General features: G+C 41.8%; 1 protein-coding gene across 1 annotated transcript in view; it reads right to left on the bottom strand.

Annotated features, from left to right (window-relative positions):
* Nucleotides 1–880: 880 nt before the first annotated feature.
* LOC141098824 (vomeronasal type-2 receptor 26-like) overlaps nt 881–16545 on the bottom strand; it is a 150369-nt gene continuing 134704 nt past the window's right edge. Inside the window, exons 7-8 of the mRNA XM_073586797.1 lie at nt 2714–3005; nt 881–928 (exon numbers count right to left, since the gene is read on the bottom strand). Coding sequence (XP_073442898.1) covers nt 881–928; nt 2714–3005 — 340 coding nt within the window. The remainder of the gene's footprint in view (nt 929–2713; nt 3006–16545) is intronic.

Here is a 16545-nt window from a genome sequence, read left to right on the forward strand (position 1 = left end):
GCTGATCTCCTCCATGCCACGCTGCATTGATGCAGTAATTGATGCCAAAGGAGCCTCGACCAAGTATTGAGTGCATTTACTGAACATACATTTCAATAGGCCAATTTTTTCGATTTTAAAATCATTTTTTCAAGCTGGTGAAATAAAGTATTCTAATTTACTGAGATAATGACTTTTGGGTTTTCATTGGCTGTAAGCCACAATCATCAACATTAACAGAAATAAACATGTGAAATAGATCACTCTGTGTGTAATGACTCCATAGAATATATGAGTTTCACTTTTTGTGCTGAATAACTGAAATAAACTAACTTTTTGATGATATTCTAATATTGTGAGATGCACCTGTATCTACTGCAACCCGGTATAGTTCTTAGAAGATATTGATCTCATAGCTGCAGCACGCCGACAGACACCCTTCACAGGTAGCTTTCTATTTATTCGGTCTTGCACTTTTGTTTCATCCTGTCAATATTTATTTCATTCCTTTTTCATTCTTTTTTCACCCCTTTCATTCAGTCGTCTTGTGCATTCTTTTCATCTTTTTCAATTTTTCCTTAGTAATTCATCTTATTTTTTTTATTTCATTTTCATTTCATTTTCATTTCATTTTCATTTTTGCATAATTTCATAATTTTTTCTCATTTTTTAAATTTTTACATTCTTTTAATTTTTTTCAACTTTATTTTCCATATTTTTTCACTATTTTCTTTTCATTTTTTTCTTTTTGCTCATTGTTTTCTTTTTCCATTTTTTCCTTTGTTCCTTCTTTCCTTTCCTCTATTACTTTCTTTTTCATTCTTTTTTCATTTTTTTCATTTTAATAAATTTTCTTTTTTCACCTTCATCTTTTATTTATTCTTTTTCCTACTTCTTTTACTTACTTTGCCTTCTTGCTACTTTTTGGACTTTGAGGTTGGGGACCTCTCTGATGTAAGAGATAAAGGATAACATGAAGTTTATAAAAAATAAAATTACCATAAGGGTAACAGAGACTTGATAATATTACCCTTTTATCGTATTGATGGCCATCTTTTCTGCATGGTCCCCTCACTCCCTTTTCGTGGTATTCATGGTCACCTCACCCTCCTTTCATGGTATGCATGGTCCCCTCACTTGGTATACATGGTCCCCTCACCTCCTTTCATGGTATGCATGGTCTCCTCACTCCCCTTTCGTGGATGCATGGTCCCATCCCTCCTCTTTCATGGTATGCATGGTCCCCTCTCTCCGCTTTTGTGGTATGCATGGTCCCCTCACCCTCCTTTCGTGGTATGCATGGTCCCCTCACCCCCTCATCCTGGTATGCATGGTCCCCTCACCCTCCTTTCTTGGTATGCATGGTCCCCTCACCCTCCTTTCTTGGTATGCATGGTCCCCTCACCCTCCTTTTGTGGTATGCATGGTCCCCTCACCCCTCCTATCCTGGTATGCATGGTCCCCTCACCTTCCTTTCCTGGTATGCATGGTCCCCTCTCTCCCCTTTCCTGGTATGTATGGTCCCCCTCACCCCTATTAAACTACACACATACAAAAAAAAACATTTATACTCTCCTTTCATTCCTGTGCTCCAGCGCTGTCACGTTCTGCTGGAGGCCGGGGGAGAAGTCTGGCGCCAGAGTACGTGCATGCCCATAGCGCTATCCAGCTCCATATTGCTGAAGACACACTGCAAATGTGTCTTCAGTAAAATGGCGCCAGATCGCGCTCTACGCATGTGCGATTCCGGCCTCACTCCCGCCTCGGTCTCCGGCCGAAGAGAAGCGCCACGGCAACGCTCCTCCCGATCAGGTAAGTATGTAAGTATGGCGCCCGAGATCGCGGTATGTACGCATACCACCATCTCCGGGCGCCATACACACTCCTCACCGCTGGATGCCTCATTCTGTCTGGAGCCAGACTGCGCAGGCACGTCGCACGTTCACAGTCTATAAAGGCTTCAGACAGAGTGATGCTTAGCCTGTTATATTATAGATACCCTTGATAAAGGCAATTGCGCCGAAACGTTGGGGAAGGACCTTTATCTGTATACCATATTTTGTCGGCTGTTAATTAAAATTGGGAATTAACTTGCAACAGAACTTCTTTGTGATTTATTGAGTGCCGAAGGTCACCGTTCTACTGTTTGACTTTATTTTCCTTCGAGCACCACCTCTTTATGTTTGGAGTGCATCAATCCTGACCGATTTAATTTTATATTGGGGTAAACCAGTCAGTTTTGTGGAGATGTTGCTCTGACAAGTTACCAGGGTGCAAGGTCCCAGGCCGGCTTTCCGCTGGCTGAGAGTAAAATCTACTTAGCAGCAATAATCGGGTTGCAGTTGGGCCCAGATGGCTCTGTAAACTTTGGCCTCTGTTCCCACAGGATGAATTTTGGTTAGCACTGGGTTGCCTACCTGTTCTAAGAGTATGGGCGTCACTAATAGGCTGTAAGCCAGATGCACTAACATCAGCATGAACACAAAAGTGGAAATGTTTCAATTTTACTTATTTAAAAATTGTATTACAACATTATGCAGCTTCAGTTTTAAATGTCCCTCCAATTTTACTCTGCCATTCCATCTCCCAAGATGAATAGAGAACCCTGTGTTATCAAGATGAACGTTTCTACTTGCTTTTGGATCTGCATTATTCAGTTATGCCTCTCCACATCCATTCTACAAATTAGATGGGGGTAGAATTGGAGGGGGACAAATTTATTATTGGAACTTACCTGCGTATATCCATACATACCCAATAACTGAGCCATTGGTAGGGTGGTGGCAGATCCTAGATCTCCAATAAAGCCAGCTACATTATCATGCTCCATACATGAATAGTTAGGAGCTGTTACTGAGTGTCCGGACATTATCTGCAGAACATCCTTTATGACTTTATTCACATTGCCGCATGAATCATACAGATGAAATCCCAGGGTGATGTTTGGAAGAATGACCGGATTACTATTAATAGCATCAATGGCAAAAATGAATGTCAAGAGATGTCTGTATTCTCTAAAGTCGGCCCTACGGAAAATTATAGGATTAAATCATAATTTTACAAATAAAATATATTTTATGTTTTCATCTGTTTTATATCATGAATTAAGGGGGGATGTTTTTGCATAGTTCATAATTTGTCCTTTAACAGTGGAGTGTTGCTCTGCATTTTTAGCTTTGAGCCTCACATTATAACCATAATTAAATAGATCATTGACCATAGGCTTTTGGATTTGTTAATTCATCACATTTTTCGTATGCAGTATACAGACAAAAATATTAGGACACACAGCTAAACCCTTGATCTTAACGTGATCAATAACTTTTTTTACAATAATCATTGGGCGAGTTTAAGAGGAAGAACACTGTTTGTGTCTATTATAGGACTTTTACTAAAAACTTAAGCCATAAAAAAGTGGCACAATAATTGGGAACCTGTGATAGCAATAATGAATAAGATTAATCCACGATTAAAATGGAAATCTTTATTACATATACATTACAAAAAACCCCTTAAGTGCCAAACTCAAAAAAAGCACCCTGTAGCCGTCTACTTATAGGCATAATGTACATTTACGCTTATACCCATATGGAATGTATCCAAGTGAGAAATAAATCACAGTGCATAATAATAATTTTATATCTATACCGCCAACATATTCCGCTGCACTTTACATTATAGAGGCGACTTGTAAAGATAATAAAATACATTAAAGAATAACAATAATCACATAAATCAACAGATACAAAGAGGAATGAGGGCCCTGCTGCTCTGAAGCTTACAATCTATAAGGAAATAGGAGAGACACGAAAGGTGGATGGTAATTGCTTTCAGTATACGGTCCAGCCATCAGTGTAATAAATAGTGTGTTCATATAATGCTGCATCAACCGGTTACCAACCAATATGTGTAAAAGTACAGACACAGAGGTCTATTAATTGTATAAAGTATGTGAGAACAGATGATACAAGGGTCCTGGTAGTGAAGAAAATTTTTCATGCTCAAAACAGGGATAGTTAGACAAGTATGTTGAGGTGAAAGGCCAAGCTGCAGAAATATGTTTTTAGAGTACGCTTAAAAATGTGGTTATGGAGAATTAATCGAATTGTCCTGTGTAGTGCATTCCAAAGGATTAGTGCAGCATGCGAGAAGTCTTGGAGATGAGTGGTTTGGATTATTGAGAATGTTAATCTTAGGTCATAGCAGAAAGGAGGGCATGGGTAGGGTGGTAGACTGAGATTTGGGAGTAGATGTAGGGTGGTGATGAAGCATGGAACACTTTGTGGGCGCGAATGATAAGTTAAAATAGAACACTGTAACAGACAGGTAACCAGTGCAATGGCAGTCACAGGGTAGAAGCATCAGTGTAATGGTTGGTGAGAAATATGTTCCTGGTTCCTGCATTCAGGACAGATTGGAGAGGGGAGAGTTTACTAAAAGGGAGATCAAATAGTAGAGAACTTGAGTGGTGACAGCTAGGGAAATGGACTGAAGGAGATGTGAGGAAATAGGGACACTGGTGTAAGTTGTAGGGTGAAAAGATGCAATGAACCTGATCACTTTTTCTTCTGTGACTGGTTCAGAGACAGAGAATGAATTAGATGCAATGTGGAAGGGAGTACAGTGCATGGTATAAAGGGTTTGGGAGAAAATTTCCTGCCTGATAAGTTATTTTTTTCTTTAAATTAATTGGCCAAATCGTCAGCACTGAGATCAGTGGTCGGGGCCTACACTTTTGGATTGAGGAGGGAATGAAAAGTGTTGGTGACTTTTAGGATTATTGGATAGTGAGGTAATGAGGGTGTTGATATAGATTTGTTTGGAGATGTGAAGGGCAGAGTTGTATGTTTTAAGCATGATAAGGGTGACGGAAGGAGGCACAAAAATGGGAATGGGTGTCAAACAAAAAGTGTATAGCTTGTTAGTTCTATCCCAGCCTGTTCCAGTCTTCCTTGCCTCATAAATTGGAATCCAAAAGTTGAGGAACGATGTTTCACTTGTCGACTTGTCCTCTAAAACCCTTTTGTATACCAGTCATTATTGTAGATAGACTAGCACAGCGATCATATACAATAGAATGTGAATCGAGGCATCCATATCAATCCACATATATCCACAAAAAGAAAATGTATCATTATATGGAAGCATCTGTGTTTCATAACATCTTTGTCAATCCACATAAATATATCAAATGTTTCAATCTGTTTCAGGAAAAGCCTAAACGTGGATATAAGAAGTTCCACAATATGAAGGTTACATATCTGAAGATACTGCGGCATATTCCATTACCAGGGAAAAGTCATAAAGAGGGACGGGAGCATGCCATTGACATGTGCAGATCTACTGAATTATAAGATATGGATGTCACGAATTCTGCTGACTCTGGAAGTGTGGGAGAGAGGCTTCCTGATCAGATATGTGGTCGGCAGCAGTCTGATGTGCAAAAGTTTCATTGATAAAGGAATACATTCTGCCAATACTCCAGTTCAATGACCCCCAAAAAACAAACAATACTTTTAAAAAAATTACAGCATAGAAAAAGGAATTTGCACCAACAGAATTGTAAGTTTTTTTCTTTGATCAATTACAAAAATTATTGTGTATACTCTTGTATAAGCTGAGTTTTTCAGCACATCTGAAACAGCTCCCTCGGCTTATAGTTGCAGCTGCCAGATTCCTGCAGTGGCCGAGCTATTGCGTGTGGCCACATGGGCGTGGAGAGCATTTCATATTCATTACCTTTAGTAGCTGGCACACATCATTGCCCAGCAGATACAGCAGCTACTTTGCCCCTATTAAAGATAAATGAGTGTTCACTGCTCTCCAAGACCATAGTCCCAGCATGGAGAGCCGTGAGTATTCCGACAGCTCTCCTCTGCTTGTAAGCTGCGCATGACATCACTGCCAAGTGCCGCTTACAAGTATAAATCAGCTACTGGAAACCAAACAGGATGCTGCGAGGGAGCGCATGAAAGTTAAGTAGTTTAGTTTATTTTTTTTAATGTTTTTCTGATGGGGCCATGCATACCAGGATGGGGATGATGAAGGTGACATGAATACCAGAATAGGGATGAGGGGGCCATGCATACAAGGATAGGGATTAGGGAACCATGCATATCAAGATGGGGATGGGGATGAGGGTGTCATGCTTACCAGGATAGGGATGAGGCGTACCATGCATACCAGGATAGGGATGAGGAGGCCAGACATACCATGATAGGGATGAGGAGGCCATGCATAAAAGGATGGTGATGAGGAGGCCATGCATACCAGGAAGGTGATGAGGAGGCCGTGCATACCAGGATGTGGATGCGGAGGCCATGCATACCAGGATGTGGATGCGGAGGCCATGCATACCAGGATGTGGATGCGGAGACCATGCATACCAGGATGGGGATGAGGAGGCCAATAGTGATGACCGAATCATAAAATATTCGGATTCGGGAAAATTGCCACAAATAATTTCTAATATCCTTGTATTCGTACCGAATAATGAATAAAATGCAAGTCAATGGGAAAGCCGAATATTTCTCTGCTGGATCAAACAAACAGGTCAGGGGGCATGAGAAAAAAGTTGAAATGGATGGGAAAGTGCTAAAACTAAATGGGAACATCATGGAGTAGATGCCTGAATGCCTTTCTGACTCACATATGGTATCTGGGAATAATGTTGCCAGACTATTGCACCAGTTATAAATATTTATAAAAAGACCTACCAAACCAATTTTTTGCTAAGAAATATTTTTTTCCTTCATAATTACATGTATAGAAAGCAAAATTAAAAAATATATATATTTAACTCCCCTTTTGCATATGTTTACATGGAGCATTTTATCTTTTGTATTTCCTTTAACATTTGTGAGGGCTCTCTCTCTTTCCAACAGTTGGGAGATCCCTCCCTCATACCAAATAGTTAGAAAGAAAGTAGAATACTTATTCCCCATCCCTTTACAATGCCAGTTAAAACATGCCCATTTGAATTTTGGGCTCTGCCCACCACAACCACTATGTCCACGCCATGTCATTATGCGGCCCAAAATTTCAATTTGCAGAGTGCCAGCAGATGCCATAAAACCTGAGTTCTGAGGTTGGTAAGAGCCCTCTGGAGTCCTTGTATCATGTATTTGTAAGAGCTCTCACGCCTACATTTGGGAGGTCCTTCCATCATGCCAAATAGTAAGCAAGATAGTGGAATACATATTCCTCATTCATTTGCAATGCCAGCTAAAACATGCCCATTTGAATTTTGGGATTTGCTCACCACCACTATGTTCACCACCATTTCATTATGTGGCCCTCACTGAAGATTTGCAGAGTCAGCAGGTACCGTGAAACCTGAGTTTGGCAAGGGTCACCCTGTATCATACGTTTGAGAGAGCTTTCAGTCCTACATTTTGGAGTTCCATTCATCAAGCCAAACAGTTATCAAGATAATGGAATAAAAATGCCATTTCAAACATGCCCATTTGAATTTTGGGTTTCGCCCACCATCACCACCACCATGTTTACTGCCATCTCATTATGGGGCCCGGCGCTCCACAATATCAGATGTTGTGCATGCTCATAAAATTTTGCCAAATTGCAGCCATGCTAACTCTGCCTTTTGAGGTGGTAGTTGTGCCACAGCTGTGTTGGTGACTTCTTTGCACTGGGGATACAGCAGGGTGGCCACTCAGTTATCTGCACTGATGACAATAAAAGCAATTTGGCTATCATTGCACAGGCACTTAAGCATTTATTGGCTCATGGTTGCCAGGCTGCCTGGAGTCAATGACAAGCTGTCCTCAGTGGGAGTTGTATCACCGAAGTCCTCATTATTACCACAGCCATGTTGGAGTTTTGCCTATGAGCTGATCTCAGTGCCACCCTGCTTTGGTCATGGCTGTTTTTCCTCCTCATTAGAGTTGAGCGATACCGTCCGATACTTCAAAATATCGGATCGGAATGGATCGGCCGATCTTTAAAAAAAGTATCGGTATCGCCGATGCCGATACCGGAAGTCCCATTCAAGTCTATGAGACTTCCGGTATCGGAATTGGAAAAACCCTTTCCTGCCCTTGTACAGCCTCTCGGGGGTCTGTATGGGCCTTCCGGGGGTCTCTGCCGGCCTGCCGGGGGTCTGTGCCGGCCTGCCGGTGGGCTGTGCGGACTGCCCGGGGTCTGTACCGGCCTGCCGGTGGTCTGTGCAGGCTCCAGGGGGCTGTGCCGGCCTGCCGGGGGGGCTGTACCGGCCTGCCGGGGGGTTTGTGCAGGCTCCGGTAGTCTGTGCAGGCATCGTCCGATGGGACTACAAGTCCCATCGGGCGATGCCTGCTACCACGACAGTGATTGACACATTAGCCAATGATGGGACAGTAGTAGTCCCATCATCCGGCTAATGTGTTAAATGTAAAAAAAAAAAAAAAAATACTACATACATACATACTACATGCATGTTACATAGATACTACATGCTACATACATAGTACATATATACTACATGCATGCTACATACATACTACATGCATGCTACATACATACTACATGCTACATATATACTACATGCATGCTACATACATGCTACATGCTATATACATACTACATACATACTACATATATACTACATGCATGCTACATACATACTGCATGCATGCTACATACATACTACATGCTACATACATACTACATACATACTACATACATACTACATGCAGGCTACATACATACTGCATGCATGCTACATACATACTACATGCTACATACATACTACATACATACATACATGCTACATACATACTACATATATACTACATGCATGCTACATACATACTGCATGCTACATACATACTACATACATACTAAATACATACTACACATATACTACATGCATGCTACATACATACTACATGCATGCTACATACATACTACATGCTACATATATACTACATACATACTACATATATACTACATGCATGCTACATACATACTACATGCATGCTACATACATACTACATGCTACATATATACTACATACATACTACATACATACTACATGCTACATACATACTACATACATACTACATATATACTACATGCATGCTACATACTACATACATACTACATGCATGCTACATACATACTACATACATACTACATACATGCTACATACATACTACATGCTACATATATACTACATACATACTACATACATACTACATATATACTACATGCATGCTACATACATACTACATGCTACATACATACTACATACATACTACATGCATGCTACATACATACTACATGCTACATACATACCACATATATACTACATATATACTACATGCATGCTACATACACACTACATGCTACATACATACTACATACATACTACATATATACTACATGCATGCTACATACATACTACATGCTACATACATACTACATGCATGCTACATACATACTACATGCTACATACATACATACTACATACATACTACATGCATGCTACATACAATACATTCATACAATACATACATAGACATACAGTACATATAACATAGAGTAACATACTTACACAGCTTTTAATATAAAGTGAGACTAGGGACTTTTTTTTTTTAAGTGGTGGAGGGATACAGTGCGGAAGGATACCTACCTTCCGTCATTGGATTCCTGCAGCCCGTAGAGAGCGGCAGCATCAGCTGATGCTGCAGTTCTCTACCCAAGATCGTCGTGGGACACACTCGTGGACTGCTTCTGATCAAGGGTGAGTATTTTTGTGGTTTGTTATGTTAATATTTATTCCGTAAAAGACAATGGCTTCGGGGAACAATGTGACAAGTATTGGTAAGTATGTTACTCTATGTTATATGTACTGTATGTCTATGTATGTATTGTATGAATGTATTGTATGTAGCATGCATGTAGTATGTATGTAGTATGTATGTAGCATGTATGTAGCATGCATGTAGTATGTATGTAGTATGTATGTAGCATGTATGTAGTATGCATGTAGCATGCATGTAGTATGTATGTAGCATGTAGTATGTATGTAGCATGCATGTAGTATATATGTAGTATATATGTGGTATGTATGTAGCATGTAGTATGTATGTAGCATGCATGTAGTATGTATGTAGTATGTATGTAGCATGTAGTATGTATGTAGCATGCATGTAGTATATATGTAGTATGTATGTAGCATGCATGTAGTATATATGTAGTATGTATGTAGTATGTATGTAGCATGTAGTATGTATGTGGCATGCATGTAGCATGTAGTATGTAGCATGCATGTAGTATGTATGTAGTATGTATGTAGCATGTAGTATGTATGTAGCATGCATGTAGCATGTAGTATGTATGTAGCATGCATGTAGTATATATGTAGTATGTATGTAGCATGTAGTATGTATGTAGCATGCATGCAGTATGTATGTAGTATGTATGTAGCATGTAGTATGTATGTAGCATGTAGTATGTATGTAGCATGCATGTAGTATATATGTAGTATGTATGTAGCATGTAGTATGTAGCATGCATGTAGCATGTAGTATGTATGTAGCATGCATGTAGTATATATGTGGTATGTATGTAGCATGTAGTATGTATGTGGCATGCATGTAGCATGTAGTATGTATGTAGCATGTAGTATGTATGTAGCATGTAGTATATATGTAGTATGTATGTAGCATGCATGTAGTATGTAGTATGTATGTAGCATGTATGTAGTATGTATGTAGCATGCATGTAGCATGTAGTATGTATGTAGCATGCATGTAGTATATATGTGGTATGTATGTAGCATGTAGTATGTATGTAGCATGCATGTAGTATGTATGTAGTATGTATGTAGCATGTAGTATGTATGTTGCATGCATGTAGTATATATGTAGTATGTATGTAGCATGCATGTAGTATATATGTAGTATGCATGTAGTATATATGTAGTATGTATGTAGCATGTAGTATGTAGCATGCATGTAGTATGCATGTAGTATATATGTGGTATGTATGTAGCATGTAGTATGTATGTGGCATGCATGTAGCATGTAGTATGTATGTAGCATGTAGTATGTATGTAGCATGTAGTATATATGTAGTATGTATGTAGCATGCATGTAGTATGTATGTAGTATGTAGTATGTATGTAGCATGCATGTAGTATATATGTAGTATGTATGTAGCATGTAGTATGTATGTAGCATGTAGTATGTATGTAGCATGCATGTAGTATATATGTAGTATGTATGTAGCATGTAGTATGTAGCATGCATGTAGTATGCATGTAGTATATATGTGGTATGTATGTAGCATGTAGTATGTATGTGGCATGCATGTAGCATGTAGTATGTATGTAGCATGTAGTATGTATGTAGCATGTAGTATATATGTAGTATGTATGTAGCATGCATGTAGCATGTAGTATGTATGTAGCATGCATGTAGTATACAGTGGGGAAAAAAAGTATTTAGTCAGTCAGCAATAGTGCAAGTTCCACCACTTAAAAAGATGAGAGGCGTCTGTAATTTACATCATAGGTAGACCTCAACTATGGGAGACAAACTGAGAAAAAAAAATCCAGAAAATCACATTGTCTGTTTTTTTTTTCATTTTATTTGCATATTATGGTGGAAAATAAGTATTTGGTCAGAAACAAAATTTCATCTCAATACTTTGTGATATATCCTTTGTTGGCAATGACAGAGGTCAAACGTTTTCTGTAAGTCTTCACAAGGTTGCCACACACTGTTGTTGGTATGTTGGCCCATTCCTCCATGCAGATCTCCTCTAGAGCAGTGATGTTTTTGGCTTTTCGCTTGGCAACACGGACTTTCAACTCCCTCCAAAGGTTTTCTATAGGGTTGAGATCTGGAGACTGGCTAGGCCACTCCAGGACCTTGAAATGCTTCTTACGAAGCCACTCCTTCATTGCCCTGGCGGTGTGCTTTGGATCATTGTCATGTTGAAAGACCCAGCCACGTTTCATCTTCAATGCCCTTGCTGATGGAAGGAGGTTTGCACTCAAAATCTCACGATACATGGCCCCATTCATTATTTCATGTACCCGGATCAGTCGTCCTGGCCCCTTTGCAGAGAAACAGCCCCAAAGCATGATGTTTCCACCACCATGCTTTACAGTAGGTATGGTGTTTGATGGATGCAACTCAGTATTCTTTTTCCTCCAAACACGACAAGTTGTGTTTCTACCAAACAGTTCCAGTTTGGTTTCATCAGACCATAGGACATTCTCCCAAAACTCCTCTGGATCATCCAAATGCTCTCTAGCAAACTTCAGACGGGCCCGGACATGTACAGGCTTAAGCAGTGGGACACGTCTGGCACTGCAGGATCTGAGTCCATGGTGGCGTAGTGTGTTACTTATGGTAGGCCTTGTTACATTGGTCCCAGCTCTCTGCAGTTCATTCACTAGGTCCCCCCGCGTGGTTCTGGGATTTTTGCTCACCGTTCTTGTGATCATTCTGACCCCACGGGGTGGGATTTTGCGTGGAGCACCAGATTGAGGGAGATTATCAGTGGTCTTGTATGTCTTCCATTTTCTAATTATTGCTCCCACAGTTGATTTCTTCACTCCAAGCTGGTTGGCTATTGCAGATTCAGTCTTCCCAGCCTGGTGCAGGGCTACAATTTTGTTTCTGGTGTCCTTTGACAGCTCTTTGGTCTTCACCATAGTGGAGTTTGGAGTCAGACTGTTTGAGGGTGTGCACAGGTGTCTTTTTATACTGATAACAAGTTTAAACAGGTGCCATTACTACAGGTAATGAGTGGAGGAAAGAGGAGACTCTTAAAGAAGAAGTTACAGGTCTGTGAGAGCCAGAAATCTTGATTGCTTGTTTCTGACCAAATACTTATTTTCCACCATAATATGCAAATAAAATGAAAAAAAAACAGACAATGTGATTTTCTGGATTTTTTTTTCTCAGTTTGTCTCCCATAGTTGAGGTCTACCTATGATGTAAATTACAGACGCCTCTCATCTTTTTAAGTGGTGGAACTTGCACTATTGCTGACTGACTAAATACTTTTTTTCCCCACTGTATATGTGGTATGTATGTAGCATGCATGTAGTATGTATGTAGTATGTATGTAGTATTTATTTTTTATTTTTTTAACATTTAACACATTAGCCGGATGATGGGACTACTACTGTCCCATCATTGGCTAATGTGTCAATCACTGTCATGGTAGCAGGCATCGCCCGATGGGACTTGTAGTCCCATCGGACGATGCCTGCACAGACCCCCGGACATCAGCACAGCCCCCCGGCAGGCCGGTACAGACCCCCACAGGGTGCACAGCCCCCCGGCAGGCCGGCACAGCCCCCCGGCAGGCCGGTACAGACCCCCACAGGGTGCACAGACCACCGGCAGGCCGGCACAGCCCCCCAGCAGGCCGGTACAGACCCCGGGCAGTCCACACAGCCCCTCGGCAGGCCGGCACAGCCCCCCGGCAGGCCGGCAGAGACCCCCGGAAGGCCCGAAATGACGGCGCATCATGATGCGCACACACCGCGCATCATGATGACGTCATTTCAGCTGTCAATCAACTTTGAACTTCCGATTCCGATGCCCGATACCGATATTGAAAAAATATCGGATGTCGGTATCGGAATTCCAGTACAGCAAGTATCGGCCGATACCCGATACTTGCGGTATCGGAATGCTCAACTCTACTCCTCATCCTTAATATCTATCACTTAGCTAGATACTTTTGTAAATGGCTACTGTTGCTACAACAACTTACCCTCCTATCCATGAGTGGAAAAATGGCCTGATGACAATGAATATGGTCCCTTTCCTTCCTGCTCCCCTTCTTCCTGCGCCACTACCTCATGCATCACTGCTTGCAGTATTGTTTCCAGCAGGCATAAAAGTGGTATTGTAGCACTGATGGTGGTGTTATCAGCGCTGGCAATATTGCTTTAATATTCAAAGGACTGCAAAACGCACATATGGAGGCCCCCTCATTGGTGATGAAGTGAGTTGTTCAGCCGAGTGACTCACTCATGCGTGCTGCATCTGAAATTCCATTATTGCTTGCTGTTGCTCACACATCCTCTGCAACATATCCTGGGTGGAGTTCCACCTTATTGTTACATTGCATATGAGGCAAGAAGACACAAATGGTGCTGCAATGCAGACAGACGAGAATCAGCAGAGTGAGATTGCTGAAAGTGTGCACAAACTGCCCGCATATTCACCAGCATATCAGACATTTCTGGGTATTTTTTGAGGAAGGCCAGCAAGACCAAATTAAGCACATATGCCAAGCAAGGTATGTGTGTCAGTCCTGCTAGGACCAGTGCTCCTACCAGATTTCACCTGTTATAGCACACCACCAGGCTGGGCTTGAGGTGCAGCATCAGCAACCACTCATATGTCTGATCTTTGATCCCCATCTGCAACTCCTGTGTGCTGTGTTATCTGTCCCCCAAACAGATCAGCTTCTGAACCTTCTGCGGTCTTTTCCCCCTGGCTGTGCTCAAGTTGATATTGAAAGTCTTACTATGAGTGGGTGATGAGGTGGTGGAGGAAGCAGAGTAGGAGGAAGAAGCACTCTGGACAGGAGAACATCCAGAAATCCTCAGTGGCCATAGGACATGGTGTACAATGCCTTCAGCTTCTGGCCCACCCACCAGTAGATTTGACCCAGTAGGGAGGTGTACCGTCACTTATTATTCTTACTGGTCCACATATCAGTTGTTATGTTGACCTTGCCACTGATGGAGTTGAACAGTGCACACTTGATTTGCACAGCCACGTGTGTGTGCAGGGCAGGGATGGCCCACCTGAAAAAGTAGTAGGGGCTGGGAACAGCATACTGTGGAGCAGCCACTGCAATCAGTTTTTTAACTGTCCATCTCCTCCAGCTGGAATGGCAGCATTTTGAAAGCCAGTAAATTTGAAATGCTGGCATTTAGGTTCATCACTCATGGGTGACTGTTAAAGTATCTCCACTTTCTATACAGGGTGTGAGGGATTGAAAGCTGAACACTTCCATGAGATGGTGTGGAGGTGCTCGTTGACACTAGTGGTGGTGGTGTCAAATTCTTTTTTTGTAGGGATGCAAGTGGCATTGTTAATTGTGAGGAAGAGGCCGAGACTGCAGTAGAAGAGGAAGCATTAGGAGGCTCAAATTTGTCATGCTTTTAAACATGTGCAGTCCATTCTAGCTTGTGCTTAGATTTCACATGACTCCTGATGCTGGTGCTGCTGAAGTTCAGAAGATTTATGCCTCGCTTCAGCCTCTGAAAATACAGCATGTAAACCACCTGTTGCTTGTCGTCAGGACATTGCCTGAATAAGTCCTATGCCAGGGTGTTCCCTTGAGCTGGTTTTGGTGTGCTCATTTCATTGGAGCGGTGGTCAGTAGCAGCCGATGTACTGGCTTAGAGCTGGCCACTGTGCTTTTCCACACTGTTCCCTGAAAAGCTGCTCTCCTGTGCCAGCGTGGCCAACCCCTCTTCCTCCAAACTAAGCATGTCACTATTATGGCCTTTGATCCATGTGGGGTCTAGGACCTCATCTTCTCTTGTATCATCTTCCACCCATTCCACACCCCTGCTCTCCTTGCCAGTTGGCACACTGCAGAAGGATGCAGTAGTTGACACTTGTGATTCCTCATTGTCAGAGATGTGCTACAGTGGTCTGCTCACTGCAGGCACTACGACATACTCATCCTTTGACATTACAAGTGGTTGGGCATCAGTGCACTCAGGCTCTTTCACTTTTAGGTCAAGGTCAGGTGAATGGGACAATGAACCCCAGCCAGCAGAGTTATCAAACAGCAGAAGAGACTGCTGCGTGACTTGCAGCTCAGATATTTTCACTGTTTTGCAAGGGGGTAAGGTGGAAGAATGATGACCATGGTCCTACGGTGCCAAATCTGTGCTTTCTGCAGTAGAAATGGTAGAAGACAATGCCAAGAAACTGCATACACTGAAGCCACTGTCAACCATCCAATCTACCACCTTTACAGCATCTTGTGTAATCACCATTTTTCAAGCATAATGAGGGCCTACAATAAGATGCCAAAAGTCCTGGGGCCTGCATGCACCAGGAAGGTATTTCAAATGGGGACATAGTAGGCACTGAACAACCATGGCCACTCACTACAGCAGCTCCACCGTCAGCAGCAGCAGCGCCACAACCACATCCCTTATTTAATACTCTCTTCATTTATTTTTAGGGCAGTAAACACCACACTGGAAGTGGACTAGGCTGTACGGGCTCAATACAACAGACTGTAAGTGAACTGTTTAACAGGCTTAAGGGGTACAGTACTCAAAGCTGGAACTTCATTGTTCACCAGGCTGAAAGGGCACTCTGTGCCCCATACCAGGGCAAGTGGGAAGAGCAAGGATAAGCATATTATTGATGTGACTGAAAGCTCTTGCTGTTAGTCTGGGAGGGGGCCAATATTCATGGCCCTTTACTAGGCTATTATTTTCAGACCCCAGATGTCTGCATAACCTTTGATGGCTATTGAGTCATTTTTTGGAGGGATCTTCCCTTTAATAACCAGTATACGCTATTCAAAGTGCTGTGAGCTGATATTAGTAGCCTGAAA

The sequence above is a fragment of the Dendrobates tinctorius genome, unplaced genomic scaffold (assembly GCF_039654945.1).
Source record: "Dendrobates tinctorius isolate UK_male_01 unplaced genomic scaffold, ASM3965494v1 ptg000095l, whole genome shotgun sequence".
Classification (NCBI taxonomy): Eukaryota; Metazoa; Chordata; class Amphibia; order Anura; family Dendrobatidae; genus Dendrobates; species Dendrobates tinctorius.